General features: G+C 54.4%; 1 protein-coding gene across 4 annotated transcripts in view; it reads left to right on the top strand.

Annotated features, from left to right (window-relative positions):
• ARHGEF10L (Rho guanine nucleotide exchange factor 10 like) overlaps window positions 1–19,954 on the top strand; it is a 154,388-nt gene that overhangs the window by 75,040 nt on the left and 59,394 nt on the right. For 3 of the 4 annotated variants that reach the window (XM_044996110.1, XM_044996111.1, XM_044996109.1), the window contains 11 exons: window positions 512–589; window positions 1,461–1,640; window positions 2,760–2,876; window positions 3,905–3,997; window positions 6,519–6,692; window positions 10,109–10,254; window positions 12,171–12,185; window positions 12,476–12,657; window positions 15,336–15,451; window positions 16,092–16,219; window positions 17,404–17,504. In XM_044996110.1, the coding sequence (XP_044852045.1) occupies window positions 512–589; window positions 1,461–1,640; window positions 2,760–2,876; window positions 3,905–3,997; window positions 6,519–6,692; window positions 10,109–10,254; window positions 12,171–12,185; window positions 12,476–12,657; window positions 15,336–15,451; window positions 16,092–16,219; window positions 17,404–17,504 (1,330 nt within the window). The remainder of the gene's footprint in view (window positions 1–511; window positions 590–1,460; window positions 1,641–2,759; window positions 2,877–3,904; window positions 3,998–6,518; window positions 6,693–10,108; window positions 10,255–12,170; window positions 12,186–12,475; window positions 12,658–15,335; window positions 15,452–16,091; window positions 16,220–17,403; window positions 17,505–19,954) is intronic. The other variant, XM_044996112.1, reaches the window with a different exon arrangement.

Genomic DNA, 19,954 nt, shown 5'->3' with positions numbered 1-19,954 from the left:
GAGCTGGAGGAACAAGTTTTCATCTAGTGGGAGGCCCAAGAGGATCAGCAGCTGTAGACACACAAATATGGGTGGAGCCTTTACCAGACTAACTCAAACTTTCTAATATGCTGGCGTTCAGCTGGCCTCATCCCCCCCCCCCGTGTGTTTTTTGTAGCTGTGTGTTGAGTAACTAAATTGCCTCACCACCGTCCAATCTGCTCAAAAAAGATAAGGCAGCAAAATAGCTCCACATCGCTCTGCTGGGTCCTAGCACCAGGCAGCATTGTGAGTGAGCAAAATAGCTCTGCTTCTGTGAGTGGAGCTACAGCCTGACACCTTGTCACTTTTTTTTCTTCCCCCGGCTCCTTCCCTCTTTCTCTTTCCTCCCACCGATGTCTGTGAGGATGTACATGTTCTGTGCTGTGGTGCTAGGGGTGTGTGTGTGTGTGTGTGTGTGTGTGTGTGTGTGTGTGCTGATGGAGGGGCTCTGCACCCGTTTCTGACCGTAACCCTGGTGTGGGTGTTGCAGGTGGTGCGGCGTCACATCCTGGGCTCCATCGTGCAGAGTGAGACGAGCTACGTGGATTCGTTAAAGCGGATTCTCCAGGTGATGCCAATCTTAAGCCCACCTGAGTCACCCACCCTAGCACAGACAGACTTACAGATGTCTGTGAATGGGAGGGCTGGGGAGGATGGGATAGATGGGAACATCCCACCCCCCATCCCATTTAGAAACCTTAATAGGGAAAGACGTGGGGGAGGGAGGGGGAGGGAATCTGAGTGAGACGGATCTCTAGGCAGAGGTGAAAGTGAGCCGGTGCGGCGTATGGGCAAGAGCCGGTACGCCGTGCCAGACGCGACTGGCTTCCCCAGGCTGGCGATTTTAAAGGGCCCGGGGCTCCCTGCAACAACCGGAGCCCAGGGGCCTTTAAATCGCCTCCCGAGCCCGGCTCCTGGAGCCCTGGGGTAGCAGCGGCAGGGCTCTGGCGGTGATTTAAAGGGCCCAGAGCTCCGCTGTGGTGGCCAGAGTCCTGGGCCCTCTAAATTGCCCCTGAACAGCGAGGGCCATGGGAACATGAAGGAGGAGCAGCAGTGGGGAACAATGTGGGAAAACTGCCAGAGTGAGCCAGGGGAAGGAGAGTGTTTTAAAAATCATCAAACCGGTTCACTATGGTAGGGCTGATGGGTTCCAACTGGGAGCAGGGTCCCTGGGTGTGAGGTGCTGGACGTACCTGGGGTAGGAGATGGCCCCTGCTCCGGAGAGTTTACGGGCTAATAGACAAACCATCAAAGAGCATGAGAGAGGGAGCAGCGAAATCCCTGTTCCACAGCTGGGAGCTGAGACGTGACCATTAAGGCTGGGACGTTCACAGGGGGACACCCAACTCATTTTGGCTCCTTTGATGGCCCCGATCTGGGGCAGCGAGGGCAGGAGGAGGGTGGGAAAGCCCGTTTAACCCCTCTCCCCTGGCTTACAGGATTACAGACACCCCCTGATGGAGATGGAACCCAAGGCCCTCAGCGCCAGGAAGTGCCAGGTGGTTTTCTTCCGCCTCAAGGAGATCCTGCACTGCCACTCCATGTTCCAGATCGCCTTGTTCTCCCGCGTGGCCGAGTGGGACGCCACGGAGAAAATCGGGGACCTCTTTGTGGCCTCAGTAAGAGACGCCCTTCTGGAGCGAGGTTAAGAGGTGGTGGGGTTACCTCCCCCCCACACATCCTCTTCCCACCCCCAGCATGCCAAAGCCGCCTCCAGGCAATGACGTAGGATATAAAATGCACGAGCGTCCTCTCTCAATACCCTTCTATCCCAGCATCCCTTATTCCATCCCAGGCCCCCACTGTTCTCTACGGAGCTTCCACACCCACTGCTGCCAGCTCTCGTTCACTGGGAACCTGGGTTATTGCAATAGGCACCGTGTAGATGAGACCATGGCAGCGCGAAGGCCGTAGGAAGGTTTTAAGAGCAGCTGCCGTAAGCTGACCAATGAGGGGAAACCTGGGAGAGCAGCATTTGATTTTTGCTGGTTCGCTTGATCAGATGTATAGAACTGCATTGTGTGCCCCGGTTACTGCAGGATAGCGAGTTAGATGGCTGCAGCCCCACTGCCAATACAGGGGTCCTTCTGTCCGCCACAGCAGCTCACGCAGCACGGGGCGCTCGCCTTGTTTACGGGGGGCTGGAACGTGGGCGAAGGCGTCAGGGTCCCGTGGCTCTGACTCCTTGGAGTAGCTGCCGGAGATGAGTTAAGCTCAGTTTAGCTTGTCGTACGAATTCCGGCATCTCCGACGGGGTAATCCCGGGGATTACCCCGCTCAGAGCTCTGCAGACTTCAGTGTTGATGCTGCGTACGAGCCCAAATCTTGGCGGAGAACTTGAACCCGCAGTCTTCTGGCCTAGACGCGAGTGTTCTCAGCTGACTGCAATTAATTTGTCCATTGCAAGGAAGTGGGAACGCCCCTGTACCACCATCCCATCTGCGGGGTGTGGCAGTCCCAGCGCCCCTCTTATTCTGTGTTTGATGGCGGTAACCTCCTTGCAGGTTGAAATGAAAGCTCTGGTTTTCAGGATGGACTTTCTGAATGCAAATGCCTCGGGATGGGGGTGGGGAGGGGGAGGAGACAGGTTTGCAAGCTGTGAGCCTCTGGCAGTCTGCTGCGAGCTGGTGAAGTCATGTGCTGCTGGCTTCTCCTCAGCTCTAGGTGCTAGGTAAAGAAACGCTGGATCTGACTCTCTCCTCTCTCCTGTCTGTCTTGTTATTTGTGCATGCGCCAAGTTTTCCAAGTCGATGGTGCTGGATGTGTACAGCGATTACGTGAATAACTTCACCAACGCCATGTCTGTGATCAAGAAGGCCTGTCTCACCAAGCCCGTGTTCTTGGAGTTCCTCAAGGTCAGTGGAAGAGTCAGGAAAGGATGCACCTGTCACTGCCTGGCAGTTGGCTTGCATGGGGCTCTGCTTGCGACAGGGGTATCATAAAGGTTGATGTTTCCAGGAACAAGCAGAGGATGCAGATGGAGAGAAGATGCATTTCAAACTACTCGGTGAATCACTTAGCAAAGGTCACCGGTACCCAGGACTTTCTACCTGTCCAGTGGCTTCCCGGAGCAGTAAAGGATTTTCCCGCTCTGCGTCACATCTGCACTGTCTGATGCCTCTCTATACAAAGGGTTGGGTTTCCAGACCCATGTGGTGGTCTTCGCCTGCACAGTATCCGTTCTGCTGGTCCTGGTGGCTGCTCTTCTCTGAGGCTGTGGTTGCACTGAATGATGCTGGCTTGTAGCCTCTATCCGCTGGCCCCGTCCCTTACCCTTGCAGAATACCCACGTCCTCCTTTCTCGCTGGACTTGGATTCCCACCCCAGAACGAAGCTGGGGGCACCATCAGAGTGCCACCCGCCTGATCTCTGAGTTCAGGACGGATGCCAACATGGTGCAGAGTCACTGACCGTCCTTTCAAATCCTACCATATTGGTACCCTCCCCATCTCTTAACGCTGGCATCCTTCCCTCGCCAGCCATGTGCCACGAAGACCATTCTCTGCTAATGCTGCATTTGAGTGAAGTTAGGGAGAGAGTAGCTAGCCAGAGCAACAGCCTTGCTGCCAATGAAAACCGCTGCAGGAACCCAGGGTCCTGAGTGAAGCCGGGCTCAGAGCGGTGGCGGGAGAGGACGGGTTAGTTAGTTATTCCAGCTCTGTGGTATCTCTCGCTGATCTAACCTCAGACAAGAGGGTGCGGTGGGAGAGGGAGGGAGGAATGAAAATGGAATGAGCGAGGGCCGGAGTGGCGAAGAATCGCACCCAGATGCATGGCTTGGGGAGGTGTGTGGTGGTGGGGAGAGAACAAACGGGGAGGGGTTTCTGCTCTGAGCGATCCTGGTTGACGTGCAGGTGGTAGAGGGTTGTTCTTGTCTCGACAGAAGCGGCAGATGACAAGCCCTGACCGGGTCACGCTCTACGGGCTGATGGTGAAGCCCATCCAAAGATTCCCTCAGTTCATTCTGCTGCTGCAGGTACCTTAAACTGGAGTCTGTGCTCTTACTGGGTGGTCGGGGGGCAAGGGACGATAGAATGGAGCCACTGGGCAGGGAAGTGGCCGGATCTCAGGGCTGGCAGGGTGGGGACAGTCTGCCTGGTGTCTCTGAGTCAGCTGGGGTAATTCCACAGGAGTCAGCGAAGTGATGTGGGTTTACATCTGCTGAGTCCCTTTCCCCGAGGTCCCACCCCCTGCTCGCTCCTCTCTGCCCCCGAGGCCCCATCGCTCACCCTTACGTCCGTTAAAAAGTGATGGGGTCTGACCCCCCTCCTTTTCCAGCGCCTCTGCCCAGGGTTTAGCCTAGGCTGGCCACTCCCATTGTCTGGATGTGTATGGAAGAGCTCTGGGACGGGTTCCCCCAGGGTGCCACTGAGCCCGCCTGACCCACCAGCCTGGGCTCCTTTCACACTATGATGCGGTGATAAGTTGCCAAGCTCTCCAAGTTTGCCCTTTCACCAGCACACACACAGGTAGGGACACACCCAGCTGCAGCTTCACACACATGCTGAGATCAGCTCTGCGTGGGAAGCCTCAGCTAAGGCACTTCCCCCCTCCCCCCTGGAGTGTAAACCCCAATTTATACGGTCTTGCACTGCACAGGGAACTGTACAGCGTAGGCTCATGAATTTTGCCCCCTCCCTCAACGTGAAGGGAAGATATGTAACCGCTTTCTGCCCCAGGTATGATTTCCACCCTGGTTTTAGACCAAACAAAACCAAGTTTATTAACTACAAACCCGCAAACCGAGCTTAACATGCTAGACAGGTAGGATATGAATTAGCAAATTCTCCCCGAGTGATAAACAGGCTGGCAGATTCTTAAGGCACAAGCTGCCTTGGCTTTCCCGGGTTTTCGTACACAGGCTAAAATCCCTCTAGCCTGGGACCATCACTTCCCCCAGTTCAGTCCTTGTTCCTCAGGTGTTTCAGGTGTGTTGCTGGAAAGCTCTTTTGCTGTGACCTGGGTCAAACAGTTCCCATTGTGTAGAGCTCTCTCTGTTGTACACAGTTCTGGGGTAATCCTGGTGCTTGTGTGCATTTCCTCAATAAGCCATTAACATTGTTTGGCCTTTTTACAGTGTGCAGAGGCGGTCAAAAAAGCAAACAGGATGTTAGGAATCCTAAAAAAGGGGATAGAGAAAAAGAAGGAGAATAGATTATCCATGGGACGCCCACATCTCGAATACTGCATACAGATGTGGTCGCCTCACCTCAAAAAAGATATACCGGCATTAGAAAAGATTCAGAGATGGGCAACTACAATGATTAAGGGTTTGGAGAGGGTCCCATATGAGGAGAGATTAAAGAGGCTAGGACTCTTCATCTTGGAAAAGAGGAGACTAAGGGGGGATATGATAGAGGTCTATAAAATCATGAGTGATGTGGAGAAAGTAGATAAGGAAAAATTATTTACTTATTCCCATAATACAAGAACTAGGGGTCACCAAATGAAATTAATAGGCGGCAGGTTTAAAACAAATAGAAGGAAGTTCTTCACACAGCGCACAGTCAACTTGTGGAACTCCTTGCCTGAGGAGGTTGTGAAGGCTAGGACTATAACAGCGTTTAAAAGAGAACTGGATAAATTCATGGGGGTTAAGTCCATAAATGGCCATTAGCCAGGATGGGTAAGGAATGGTGTCCCTAGCCTCTGTTTGTCAGAGGGTGGTGATGGACGGCAGGAGAGAGATCACTTGATCATTACCTGTTAGGTTCACTCCCTCTGGGGCACCTGGCATTGGCCACTCTCAGTAGACAGGATACTGGGCTAGATGGACCTTTGGTCTGACCCACTACGGCCGTTCTTATGTACCTGAAAGGCTGCTTGTGAGTGTTTTTTCAACCTCCCACGTAGCCAAACTTTATAACTTCACATACGCCGATAGCACATACAATCCAATGAGATATTACTGTCTACCAGATCAAGACTCTTAGAATGATCCTTCACAATGCGCACTTTGTACAAACGTATCCTAATTACACGACAGTGGTGAAAATTGGGATGCCAGGGTGTCACAAGCTCCCACTCAGCAGAGGTTCTGTCATCGGCGCCCCTGAGCTCAGCACGGTGGGAGAACGAAACAAAATCAACTCCTCGTCCTCCCACTTCTTTGTCCCTGGGAAGCTTGAAGCCGCCAGGCGAGGGACCTGGGCAGGGCATCCGAGCATCCTGGGGCTGCACATTGTGCCTTGGGGGAAGAGTCCGCGGTGCGTTGATCACCCTGGCAGCCGCAGAAAGCGTCCCTACGTGTACGCATGTGCATGTTCGTCTTGGGCGGCTGCTGCTCCCCAAGTCTCTGTGCAGGCCAGGCCTGTCTAAAATCCCATTGTTTTTCAGGAGTGCTGCTTGGGGGCGACAGCTACTCAGCACCTCTGAAAATCTGAGTGCCGTGCCGTCAGGGGCTCCCTCCGGCCCCCAGCTTGGGCTGCCAGGTGCATGCGTGGGGATGATCTCCCTCCCTGGTGACTTGATTTTCCTCTCTCCCTCTTTCACCCCAGGATATGCTGAAGAACACCCCGAAAGGCCACCCGGATAGGCTGTCGCTCCAGCTCGCCCTCACCGAGCTGGAGACGCTGGCGGAGAAACTCAATGAGCAGAAGCGAGTGGCCGACCAGATGGCCGAGATCCAGCAGCTGACCAGGAGCGTCAGTGACCGCAGCAGCCTTAACAAGGTGGGGGCTTGAGCTCCTGAGCGATGGGCAGGGCTCAGCGTCTCTGGTCGGGAAATTCCCCTTCCCGGCTCTGCCCACTAGATGACAGTGTGTGTATGTGAATAGCTTAGAAATCCCCACCCCAGCTGTAGCCTATTGCAGAGGATGGCTGGAAGGGGTGGTTCTCGCCTCTCCCCAAAGGTTTGTTCAGAATCCATTTCTGGCTGGGCACAAAACTCTCCCTAGTTTAGGAATCTACCCGCTCGGGCTCTAGCCAGGCGTGTGCAGCTACTTGCTAACAGCATCTTCGCTGGGGCCGGGCAGGGAGGCACTGGGGCGGGGAGGTCAAAACTAGATCATCACAATGGTCCCTGCGAATCTGCTTTGCCCATTCGGATGGGATAATGGAGAGGGAAAGCCTGGACTGAATATCTGAGGCCCCCGGAGCGGATTCTGCCTACGACTGTGGAGTGGAGAAGACAATCTACTAGGTTGGGTTGTGGCTGGCGTGTCCCGTGGTCAGAAGAATTCCCAGTTTCTTTCTCTGGTGATCCATGGTGCTGTCCTCCGGCTTACAGTGCTGGGACCAAAACATCTTCCTTCCTGGATCCTCCTCCTCCCTTCACCCAACATCCCTTCCCCTGAAGTCGCTCGCTGTTTGTGTTTCACCCCCATACACCTGCCCTCTGCGATGGAACCGTTAGTGCCACACTAAGTCTCCGTGCTGCAGGTGCGAGCCCAGGAGCTTCAGAAGCATCCTGGAGAGGGGCAGGATGCATCAGTGAGCGCTCTGCAGACTCCACCACTCCTTTGTCCTCTGTTCTAATGGCCCCGCTTGCTGGCTTTCACGCTACCCTTGGCAAGTTGGATGTGCCTTTGTCCTTTATCTGCTCAGCCCTGCTTCTCAGGGCTGGCAAGGTAGCCAGGATGGTGGTGCGGCCAGCCTGTGGCATCTACCCCTGAGTGTTTGCTCTTGAACAGATCTCTGGAGCCTGGATGGTGGTGTCTGAGCAGGACTCGTACTCAAATCCCTCGGATTTGGCCGCGTTCTCCTGCTCCGGAGCTGAACTCTGCAGTTCGGGTCCATCTCAGATTTTCTTGGCTGGCTGGCATCTGCCTGGCTGTCTGCAAGGGGGCTTCTGCCAGGAAGCCTGGGCACAGGAACCAGGCAGGCTGCCTGGGCACGCTCCCTGCCAAAGGAAGGGATGGAGGCTGTGTCTTATTCAAAGTGAAAGCTCTGATTTGAGAGCACCTCGAACGCATCAAGACCTGGGGATGGGTTGTCCGTGGCTTCTGCTAAACTCTCCCTTTTCGGGCGGCTGTTACCGGCTCACCCAGACGGTCCAGCCCAACCGCGGCTCCTTAGCCAGCGGTGTGAGCCCTTGGGCTGCTCCGGTACCCGGCCTTGGCATTTCAGGTGCTGCTGGGCATTGAATGGGAGGCAGGGGCAGTGCACTGGTGCCCGGCACAGAGGTTCGCCTGAGCCACCTAAGTGCAGTGACAGCCCAGCCTGGCTGGGCGGCCGTTCAGAGTGCAAAGCGGGGGAGAATTTGAGCTTCGTATGGGTGGGAAGAGAGTGTGGAAAGGGAGCCCCCTGTATCCCCCAGCTAAGCACCCCCCCCTCAATAGATTGGACTCTGTGTTGGGGGCGGGGGGCAGGTGGACGACCTCATAGAGGAGGCAGGTTGCCAGCATGTAGCTCACGTGCTGGGCCATGGGGCGTTCCCTGCGGCGCCCCCATCTCCTTGGCCGACCTGTGATGAGTTTCCCTCACCTGTCAGGCTCCTGTCAGGTGTGGCTTACAGTAGATGGGTCAAAGCACCAGGGCAGTCCCTGAAAACAGGGATGTTACCCTGCTAACTACCTGGCTGGTAACGGGGCTCTTCTGCCTACTCTAGCAGGGCACAGGCCGGTCTGTGCTGAGGTGACTGCCGATGGCGGACGCAGCCCGCATGGATTGCTGGTGTCCTGTCTCTCAGAGGGGGGTGTGTGTGCGTGCGTGTGTGTACACGACTCTTGGCCAGGCTAACTGGCATCCAGACGCTGCGTTATTTCTCAGAGAGTCTCTGGTTTACACAAAGTCAGAGCATTGGGTGGAAATCCCCACCCCCCCACCCTCGGCAGTTCCTCCTTGAGAGGAGAGAGACTGAAAGTCAGTCGGCGAGATTTCGAAATAGCCAGGGCAAGGCATTTGCAGAACAGCATGTGCCCGGGCAGTGCTGGGGCTGAGCGGGGCACAATCTGCTCTGCAGAGGAAACGAAAGCAAAGGGACTCATCCCGCAAAGCGGGGGACTTTCAGGGTCTGAGACTCGCTGCTGCAGGTTTTAAAACGTAGCGTAGCCGTACCCGCGGTCATTGGCGCTGTCCACCTTTCCTCCCTGCAGCTGGGCTCAGAGACTTCGGGGCCGAGGAGCAAAGTTCTGAAGTGGCCCCTGAGCCTGGTTCTGCTGGGTTGTTGCTCAGTGTGCTATTGCTGTTGTGCTGTGGAGTCCTGTTGGATACATCTCTGTACAGGTTTCAGAGTAGCAGCCGTGTTAGTCTGTATCCGCAAAAAAACCAGGAGTACTTGTGGCACCTTAAAGACTAATACATTTATTTTAGCATGAGCTTTCGTGAGCTGCAGCTCACTTCTTCGGATGCATAGAATGGAACACACAGACAGGAGATATTTATACATACAGAGAACATGAAAAGGTGGAAGTATGCATACCAACAGGCAGAGTCTAATCAACTGAGATGAGCTATCGTTAGCAGGAGGAAAAAAAACTTTTTGAAGTGATAATTAAGATGGCCCATAGAAGGTGTGAGGAGAATTTAACATAGGGAAATAGATTCAATTGGTGTAATGACCCAACCATTCCCAGTCTTTGTTTAGGCCACAGTTAATAGTATCTAGTTTGCATATTAATTCAAGTTCAGCAGTTTCTCTTTGGAGTCTGTTTTTGAAGTTTTTTTGTTGCAAAATTGCCACCTTCAAGTCTGTCACTGAGTGGTTAGAGAGGTTGAAGTGTTCTCCCACTGGTTTTTGAATGTTATGATTCCTGATGTCAGATTTGTGTCCATTTATTCTTTTGCGTAGAGACTGTCCGGTTTGGCCAATGTACATGGCAGAGGGGCATTGCTGGCACATGGTGGCATATATCACATTGGTAGATGTGCAAGTGTACGAGCCCCTGGGCTGCTGTCTCTACTTTGTGCACTGGGCCCGCTCAGAACTGCACGGCAGAACTCCGATCCTCCTGCTCTGAAAGCCCAGGCCCCTTGAGCTAAAGGAGAAACCCCAATAGCTGTTAGCAATATAGGGCCTATGACACAGAGCGGAGCAGTTCTGATTCCTCAGCAGGGGGCAGTGGTGCGTATGCACGTGATTAGCTAGTTTGTTCCCCGATCTTCTGCTTTTCTAATAAAGGACCTCTTTGCTCTTTTTCCTCTGCAGCTGCTGAATTCGGGGCAGCACCAGCTGCTGCTTTGCGAGACCCTGACGGAGACGGTTTACGGGGACCGTGGCCAGCTGATCAAATCGAAGGAGCGCAAGGTGTTCCTGCTGAACGACATGCTGGTGTGTGCCAACATCAACTTCAAGTACGTTGGCAGCGTTCATTTCCTCCGGGAGCCCGTCATAAATGTTGTCCCCGCAGCCCTGGAGGAATCCACAGGGATACAATATAGAGGCTCCACGCAAGGAAATCCAACTAAAAAAAAATGCAGGCTGACCTTTATAAAATGCCGCCTCTGTTTTGCCTCCAGGAAAACTGCTGGCAGCTCTGCTGGGATTTGGCATTTTTCTTTGCAGTCATTCTGGCAAGTTTGGGTCAAATGGATCCCTGGTGTAATCCCATTGGCTTCGACGGAGTTATACCAGTGATAAATTATGGGCCATTTGACTTTAAAATATGCCTTTTGATTGCACTTTCCCAGCACTGGCAAGTTACCCAAGAGCTGCTGCAGGAAAGCTCCATTATGTGGCTATAAACATGTAGGTGTTAGAACCAGTGAAGATGGCTCAGTAAATTGCCAGTCGCTGCTGCAGTTAGCTGCAGCAAACTGGGATAACCTCCAGCCCTGCAGCGTCTGCCTGCAGTTTTGCCATGCAAGCTTGTCTAGCCTGGATCCCCGTGTAGCCTCTTCCTGCAGAGTGCTGCCCTGGGCCCCCGTCAGTCGTAATTTGCATCCTAATCTCATTTTACCCATCGTTGTTACAGCCTCTGAGTTGAGCTCCTCGGGTTAAGAGAATGTGATGACTGAAGCCCTATAGGGCATAATAATCGACCGGAGTAAAGATTTAAGGCTAAAACTTTTCAGTGTGAATGTTTGAAGTTAGGCACTTAAAGACGACATTGGTCTGCTCTGCTCAGCACTGGTGAGGCCCCCACAAAGAAGTTAATGTATTAGAGCAGGGGGGGCCACCCTGAGCCTGAGAAGGAGCCAGAATTTACCAATGTACATTGCCAAAGAGCCACAGTAATATGTCAGCAGCCGCCTCCTCCACGCCTCCCGCCCACCGATCAGCACCTTCCCCTCCCTCCTCGCACCTCCCGATCAGCTGTTTTGTGGGGTGCAGGAGGCTCTGGGGTGGGGGTGGGAAGGGGTGGAGCGGGGGCAGGGCCTGGGGCAGAGCCAGGGATTGAGCAGTGAGGACCCCCTCCCCCCCCCCCAGCACATTGGAAAGTTGGCGCCTGTAGCTCCAGCCCTGGAGTCGGTGCCTGTACAAGGAGCCGCATATTAACTTCTGAAGAGCCGCACGTGGCTCCGGATCCCCAGGCTGGCCAGCCCATATTAGAGAGAGACCAGAGGAGAGCAACGAAAAGGTTTAGCGACCATGACGTGGGAGGAAAGGTTAAAAGAACTGGACATGTTTAGCCCTGAGAGAAGAAGACTGAAGGGGAAACGTGATAACAACCCTTTACGGTTGTCAACAGAACAGTGATCAGTTGTTCTCATTGTCCACTGAGGGTAGCACAAGAAATCATCGGCTTATTTTATTATATTTATTTTGCAGCAAGGGAGATTCAGGTTCGATATTGGGAAAGTACTTTGCAACGCTCAGGAGAGTTAAGCACTGGAAGAGGTTCCCTAGGGAGGCTGGGGATCCCCATCACTGGAGGTTTTTAAGAACAGGTTGGGCAAAGGTCCAGGATGGTCTAGATTTACTTAGCCCTGCCTCAGTGCATGGGGAAGGACTCCCAGCCCTAATCTTCTATCACTCTATAAGTAGTCTGATTTCCAAAGGTGCTGAGTGCCCCTTTGCAGCTGCCTGAATGTCCATTTCCACACCTGAATCAGAACCCTTTGCCCTGAGGGATTTGCCTAAGAATTCAGATGGTGTCAGAACCAGGATTTGAACTCGGGTCTTCCTGCTTTCCAGAACTACTAGATCTGGCCTCTCTCTTCAGAGCAGAGGGTAGAAAATAGTAGCTGCAACACCCAGGGAAGGGAGAGAACCGGAAGACTTGCATGCAATTGTGGTAGTGACCTTTGTTAATCTTCTCTCTTTCCAGGCCCGTGAGTACAAGGTAGGCTTAGCACGTGGTCTGGTCTGTTTGCCTCCTGTGTTGGGGGTGCAGATTGTGGTGGAAGGTGTTAACATGCTGGTGCAGGGTGTGGAATGCAAGTTTTGAAGCAAGGGAGAGGGAGCTGGGCTTGCAAATGTGTCTGCTTTTTTCTGGTCTAGAGGTGTTCTCCGAGCATGACCTGAGTGTTCCCTCTTGGTGCCGCAGGGTTCTGGCTTGGCTGGGGATGGGGAGGTTGGTGGAGTGGAAGGATGCTTTTTTTCAGGGAATAACAGACTCTTCCCTCTCTGCAGGGGCCAGCTGGAAATCAGCAGCCTCGTCCCTTTGGGCCCCAAGTACGTCGTGAAATGGAACACTGCCCTCCCCCAGGTGCAGGTGGTGGAAGTTGGGCAGGAGAACAGCACGTACGACAAAGACAACGTGGTCATCCAGAACGCGGGAGCCAAAAAACACGTGTCGTCCAGCCAGTCGTCCAGTGAGTATCCGCTCGGCGGTGGGGCTATAGCACACCAGCTTAGTGTGCTCGGTCTTCCTCTAGTCAGTGGCTGCTTCGCAGAGGATAAGAGTCTACTACTGTTGCCCGCCAATGGAGTTACTCCCACAGCTCCAGTGGCAGAGCCCTGTTTTTGGTGCTCAAGGTTCAAGTGGGCGAGGTGGGAGGAGAAGAGGGAAGGGGATAGGAGGGGGAGCAAGGGGATCTACAGAGACTCCGTGGTGCAGCCAGCTCCTGGCTGGGAAAGGAAGGTCCCAGCAGTTCCTATCTGATCCCTGGCCCAATCCTGGACCCCACAGAGGCTGCTCCAGCCCCTCCGGGTCCCATCCTCATGTCAGCTCCCCAGGTGTGTGCCAGCGTTCATGGGGGCAGAGCCCCAGCAACATTTCCATTGTGGGATCGTTAGTGCAGTTCCACCCCCCGCCCAGGTTCACGCCAGTGGGTGATTAGGGCTTTGCTGTGCAAGCTGGGTCAGTCTGGGAATTTTACTGGGATGGGCTGTTGGGTTGGGCCATGGTGATGTGGTAGGACATGGTGCCGCCTTCAGATCGCTGACCCCCAAGGAGGGTTCCCCAGCCCTCCCCTCCCCACCTCATTGATCCCCGCACGGCTGGTGGAAGCACCCCATCAATGCTCGGCTGCGCTCTTCAGTGACTGAACTCGGCAGCGTCGGCTCTAGCCAGCGCCCGCTGCGTGATGGAAGGGGACGAATCGGGTCTTTCCTGAACCCAGAGACCTGGTCCCCGCCTCACTGTTTGTTAGACTCAGAGGTTGCCTGAGCCCGTGACTCCTCGGTCACGTGAGGGCGAGCACGGGAATGACTCCGCCAGTTGCTGGCTGGGTCTCTGCAGCGACGTTTTGCTGATGACTAACAAACGTGGCCTGTGCCTCTTGTTTTGGTTTGCCGGCGAGAGGGGACTTCCTCTGTGGGCAGTGTTGAAACCGAAGATGTAGCAAGCAATAAACGCGGGTTGGGAGTTGCTGGTATGGGACCAGAAACCGGAGCCCTTTGCTGCTTGGGTTCCTGGACGTGTCTCATTGTCTCCCTGCCCGTGGTTGTGCTTGACCCATCTTGGGTCTACCCTCTCCAGCCCCCTCGTGCCTGTTCTGTTACAGTCGGGACGATCAGGTGGAAATATTGTCTTTGAACTACTTGTTTCGGGGCCAATTTTTTATACCCCAAGGAGCCGCCTTTGTGCTGCCTTATGGTGGGGCGACAACCAGCAGGAGGCGCCGTGCCGGGGAGTCGTCCTGGGAATTAGCTCTTCACCAGCTCCGGAGCGCCCTCTGTTGGCCAGTGTCTCGCCTGCAGCTGGCCCCCGTGTCCCTCCCCGACCCCGGTGCCCCTTGACATCGGGCTTCTGCCCTCAGCAGCAACCCACTGTCTCTGGGCCTCCCCTCCCAGGGGAACCCCCAACCCTATATCCCCACCTGGCCTCGGTGGCTACTGCCAGTCCCCATCTAGCCCCTGCTCACTGGGGTGGACTGTAGTCTATAAACCACTCAGCATCGGCAAGGGGGGTTAGGACCTGTTGCCTTTGCCGGTCTCTGGGCTGCCCCCCTGCAGCCCCAGTTCCTTTTGGCCTTTTTAGCAAGGCCTGCAGCTTGGGGAGTTACCAGGCTGGAGCTCCCCAGCTCCCTCTGCCCTTCCCCGGCACTGCTCCACCCTGGTTACCCTTCTCAGCTCCCAGGCAGCCAGATCTTCTCCCTCTGAAGCTAGAGAGAGTGTGTCTCCGTCTCTGGCCCTCAGCCCTCTTACAGGGCCAGCTGGGCCCTGATTGCACTGGCTACAGCTGCGGCTGCTTTCCCAGTTGCAGCCCTCTCCAGGGCTGCTTTACCCCCTTGGGGCAGGAGCGGGGTGCCCACCCCTCTACATGCCTCACTCGCCGTTAGCTGTTGGAACGACTGACCTTGAGACGTGGTGGATTCTCCATCGCGTGGGGTCTTTAAATTGAGACTCAAGGTCGTTCTGAGAGATGTTCCCTAGGTCAACCATAATCTGAGCCCGATGCGGGGATTACCGGGGGAGACTCCGGCCTACGCTGTGCAGGAGTCAGACGACGACTTCTTAGCGAATGCGCAACGTGCCTCAGGTGGCACGTGATCAGGAGTCCTCACCGAGTTTGGTCCGCTGGTTGGATCATTCGCTCCCCCGGCTTGGCATGGGAGCTGACTGGGAGCGTGGCATGAATGTCGATCCGTGCCCCACCCCAGAGTCAGGGTAGATCATCGCAGTGATGGTTCCTTCTGGCCTTAAAATCCACGGGGTGTCTGACAGGCAGCCCCACACTTAGGACTGTGCTGCCCTATGAGCTTGGCTGCCGAGAAGACCCAGAGTGGTGATGGCAAAAGGACTCTGTGGAATTCCCGCTCAGAGGACAAGTGAATTTTGGCATTTGAGAAAGTGGTGCTGGGTAGCACCGGCAGAGTCTGCACAAGCTTTCCCCCTGCGGCTGTGCTAACGTACTCCAGTCCTGAATTCTAGCGCCCGCTGCTCTTCTGTTCCTGGGCAGTCTGCCGGTTGTACGCCGGGCGAATGCAAACTTGCTTCCCCCTGTGACCCGAGTTGGGATTTGAAGCCAAGTCTTCCAAAGTGGACGGTCAGCTGAGAAACCCCCTAAGCCCCTCTCTGCCCGCTAATGCATTGTTTTCCTCCCAAGATAAGGTGTACCTGGGCCCTCCACGGCTCTTCCAGGAGCTCCAAGATTTGCAGAAGGATCTGGCTGTGGTGGAGCAGATAACCCTGCTCATCAGCACCCTCCATGGCACCTACCAGGTAATGGCCAGGCAGTTCCCCTTCAGAGTGTGTCAGCTCTCTCTCTCCAAGCGGATTCCTGCCAGCAGGTCTCCGGTCAGTTGGGAATGGGATTTATTAAAGAAATGGAGCTATTTCCCCTGTGGTCAGCGAGCCACAAGCTGGTTTGTGACTTGGACATAACCAAGCCACTGCAGTCTGGAAATCAGACCCCAAGTTAGTGGTGTAAACGACAAAGAACATAACCTTGGAGCAGGGCAGAAAATGGCACTGAATGAGATTTTTGTCGCTATCTTACTTCTAAAGCAACTGTCCCTCCTCCCTAGCCACAGTCCTACGTACCCCTCCCCAGCACCTACACCCAACGTTGCTATGCTGGCTCTTTAGCTGGCGAGGCAGGCAGGTCCTTGCTCTGTGGATGACCTACAGTGGATGGCCATTGGCTTCCCCAGGAACCTCCAGCCATACTAACTTCCTGGTGGACTTGGTTCTCCACCCTTGGCGGCGTGGGTGCCTGTGCTAGTCCAGGGCCCCGCTCTTTGCTCTTGCTGGGTGGGTCTTTGGGTGCAATTTGATGGTAACTCCCAGACTCCTGCCTGGCCGTCTCTGCCACGCTCTGATACCTGCATCTCAGGGGCTTCCTTTTCTCTCTTGCTTCCAGAATCTGAACATGACTGTGGCCCAGGATTGGTGCCTGGCCCTGCAGAGGATGATGAGAGTGAAGGAGGAGGAGATCCACTCGGCCAACAAGTGCCGCCTCCGTCTCCTGCTTCCAGGGAAGACGGACAAGTAAGTCTGCTCTGAGATCCCATGGGCGGGGCATTTCCTGCTGCATCCCTCTGAGCACGGAGACAGAAGCGGAGGGCAAAGTCCTATTGGCCCATTCTAGCCAATCTCCTGGTAGACCCGTGCAGAATTGTATGCTACAGCGTGTTCCAATGCTTGGATCAGCCCAGGTGTACGTGTCTCCGGTAACGGAAGCCTATGCCAGAGTGTAATAAGGTCTCACTTATACCTAGTGCCCTGTACACGTCTGTGGGCCTGGGCAGCTTGAGTCTTGTCCTGGCCTGGCTGGGACGTACCAGAACAAACAGCTGGTTCAATGCCAGTACTTTGGAGGAAGGTGTAACCCCCCTCCCGGCCCCCAGTTAATTTGGGTGAGGTGGAAGGAGGAACATCCTCAACGGAGCACCCCACACTGGGATTATGCCCTGATTTTGAGGAGACACTAAGATTCATGGTGGATCCTGAGTTGGTGGAAATCAGCATACTGTGGTGCTGCATTGCTTTGCACCAGGTGAGGATCTGGCCCAATACGCTTCTGATGAATCTTGGCTCCTTTTTCTTCCCTCCTGTCATGGATCCTCTTGTGTCTAGTCCGGAGGGAAGGGTGACTGGCTGAGACCATTGCAGCAATTATTGGTCCCCTCCTCCGTTCTCGCTGAGATGCAGTTCCTCAGTCTAGCAGCTCGGGCTCTGCCAGGTCAGGGCATAGCCCGTAAAGCCTCTCGAGGCCCTGTGCTCTGCAGGGCATGGGGGTCGTGGCCTCAGCTGGTCAGTGCTGGCAACCCCCAGCTGTGACTCCTGGGCGAGCCGCAGGCCACGTCTGGTGACCTACCACGAAAGTGACTCCAGTAGCTGCAAAGAGGACTCCTGTGAACGTAGTAACTGAACCCACAACAGGATGATCTCCCTGTCTCCATAATGTCGTATGTAAACTCCCGGCCTGCCTGCCGCATGGTCAGTGCATTTCCAGCCCTCCCCTTTTCTCTGTGGCCCCTGTGTGCCCTATTAAACAGCTACTGCCCATCTCTGCAGGGGGGGTTGCACTTCTGTGGTGGGGGAAGTGCCCTTTGGCACAGAAGGTAGCTAAGCAAGGGCTGGGGTGGTACTAGGAACCTAGGTCCATCAATGACTTTCAGTCAGACTCAGAATGGAGCTAAGTTCTGGCCTCCGTCATCCTCCTGCTGCAGGTCCGGCCGTCCCATCAGCTTCATGGTGGTCTTCATCACCCCAAACCCGCTCAGCAAGATCTCCTGGGTGAACCGCCTGCACTTGGCAAAGATAGGACTGCGTGAGTAACCCTGTTTGCATGGGCAGGGCAGCCCTCTGAATGCAAATGAAGGGGCGGGGCAGGGAGGGCCTGGCGATGTCTGCGTTCCCTTTGATAGGTCCGGAAAAATAAGCATCAAAGCTCCTTGCTCAGCACATGGCATTGTGGGAACGTGCCAAGCGCAGGTTAGAACTTGGGAGCGCTGGAGCCCAGCAGAGCTGCAAAGAGCTTGACTAGGAAAAGCCTTTAGCTCCTCCATGTCACCCAAGAGTCTCCAGAGCAGAATGTTGGATGCCCCTTATCCAAGTCAAATTGGGATTTAGCGATGGGCCAAATCAGTCCTGTGTGTTGCTCCATTAAGGGATCCGGCTCGCCGCTGCCGTGTGCACTCGCCCCGCGTGCAATGCTCCCATGCTGATTTGCTCATGGTTCATGCTCGCTGTGCACTGGTGCAAATGAGTGTGCAAACTGCAGGGCAATGGAGAACCATGGTCAAGGTGGGCTTGGCTCATGAAGTCGGGCTTGGTTTGTACACATCAGATGTAGGGCTCGAAAGAGGTCTCTTATCGGGGTGACTTCCCGTTGCCTTTGATGCCTTGGAAGCTTGTTCCTCCATCGTTCTTACTGCTTCATCGGGGATTAATTAAAAGGCATCACTGATTTTCTTGCCTGCAGATCTTTGGTACTGCTGCATAGCAGGCAGGCTAATACCAGGGCTATTTCATCAGGGATGTTTGTTTTAATGGAAGCTGTGCAGTCTTTCATCATGGGGCTCCCCCTAGTTGAATAGTGATTAAGACCCAAGTGTTAGCAACTGTTGCAGTCTGTCTGCTGCAGGAGGCACTAGGCTGGCTGAGAGGTGGCAGTGATGGTGGAGAACTTCTTGGGAGATTGCTAGCGGGGGGGGGGGGGGGAGAATCAGCAGTGTCAGCAATGAGAGATGGATGCGATGGGCAATTTTCTCTGACTCGTGCCTCTGTGCTTTTAAGAATCTGCTTTTATAAGCTTTTTTTCCCCCTGTTTTCCTGGGCATTGTGTTGTGCGAGTGCCTACCAGAAACTGGAAAGCAGGTTTGGGTAGCCAGAAAACACCATAAAATTACAAATCTAGAATGCACAAAATGTCCATAGAGGAACTGCTTACGTCAGGGTGCCGGTTCCGATTTCAGTGCAGAGGAGGCAGCTTGCAGCAGCGGCCCTGAGGATGCTTAGGCTCCTGGAAGCTAAGGATAAAAGTCAGTCTATTTTGGGAGCATTTGTGGTTTCATGTAGGTTTCCTACAAGGAAATTACCAACGCAGCACAAACAGGCAACTACCCGTAACAAGTTCCCAGTGTTAATTTTCATTTGGACAAACTGTTTAACATTCTAGCTGTTTTTGGCAACCTTTCTGGTGAAACTTACCAATGTACAGAAAATGCACCGTCCTGGATAGGAACCTGAAATACCCTCACAGTCAGAGTTTTCTATACGCCAGCCTCTCATGAGACGGGCCGGTAGTTTCAGCAATTCGTTGAGGCCTTGATTCAGGAAAGCGTCTAAGCACGGTTGACTTTCAGCATGTGTTTGAGATCTGTTGGCAGTGCTAAGGTTAAAATATGTGCTTAAGTACCTATCCCAAATAGGGATGCAGGGCGTTCCCAATTGGAAGAGAGTCAAAGCAGGGGCCAGTGACTTTTCCTCTGCTCACCAGGGCTTAGGAAAGACTCGAAAACCAACATTTTAAACTACATTCATACTGGGCCAATAGTATCCCGGCCTAGATGTTTTTTTTTTTTTTTTTTTTTTCCCAAACTGAGGCTTGGGGGAAAATTGTGTAACTGCCATTTAGAATTACAGCTTGTGAGTGGTGGTAGTGGAAACAGAGTTTGGGATCGAGGTGGCTCCACACCAATTCGCTCTATGCACCTGGGGAACCATCCCTCTGTGCGCACAGTCCCCACGCCCCAGGGCACCATCCCTCTGCATGCACATGCCCCTTCCAAGTTCCCCGAGCACCATCTCTTCCCCTCCTCCAGTAACCCCTGGGGTACCATCTGTCTGCACACCGACAGCCCCCTGGCACCATCCTGAGCATGCACACTCCCCCAATCCCAGCCCTCAGGGCATCATCCCTCTCTGCATGCACCCTGGGGCACCACCGCTCTGTCCATCCCCCCCCCCCTGGATTTGGTGGGCTCAGGGCAGCAGTTCAGTGCTTGCATGTTAGTGCGGCCAGCCCTGGCAGACAGGTTATGCCCAGTCCCTGTCCCCCGGCACGTTGCAAGACACCTGGCTCTGCTTGGCAGGAGGGGTGGTTCTTGGGACGCCCCTTGCTCTGTTTTCCTGCCTGATGTGAGGTGCAGAGAGGGGAAGGGGGCATGACTGCCCACCCCTATTTAAATGGCGCCCCTGGCTCAAGTGTAGCTAAACCAGAGTTCAAGTAACCAAACCCACAGATGTCCCCTGAAAGCAGCACGTTCCGGGAGATGG

The sequence above is a fragment of the Mauremys mutica genome, chromosome 21 (assembly GCF_020497125.1).
Source record: "Mauremys mutica isolate MM-2020 ecotype Southern chromosome 21, ASM2049712v1, whole genome shotgun sequence".
Taxonomy (NCBI): Eukaryota; Metazoa; Chordata; order Testudines; family Geoemydidae; genus Mauremys; species Mauremys mutica.
Note: the sequence above shows the minus strand (reverse complement) of the source record. Positions and strands in the feature narration are given on the sequence as shown.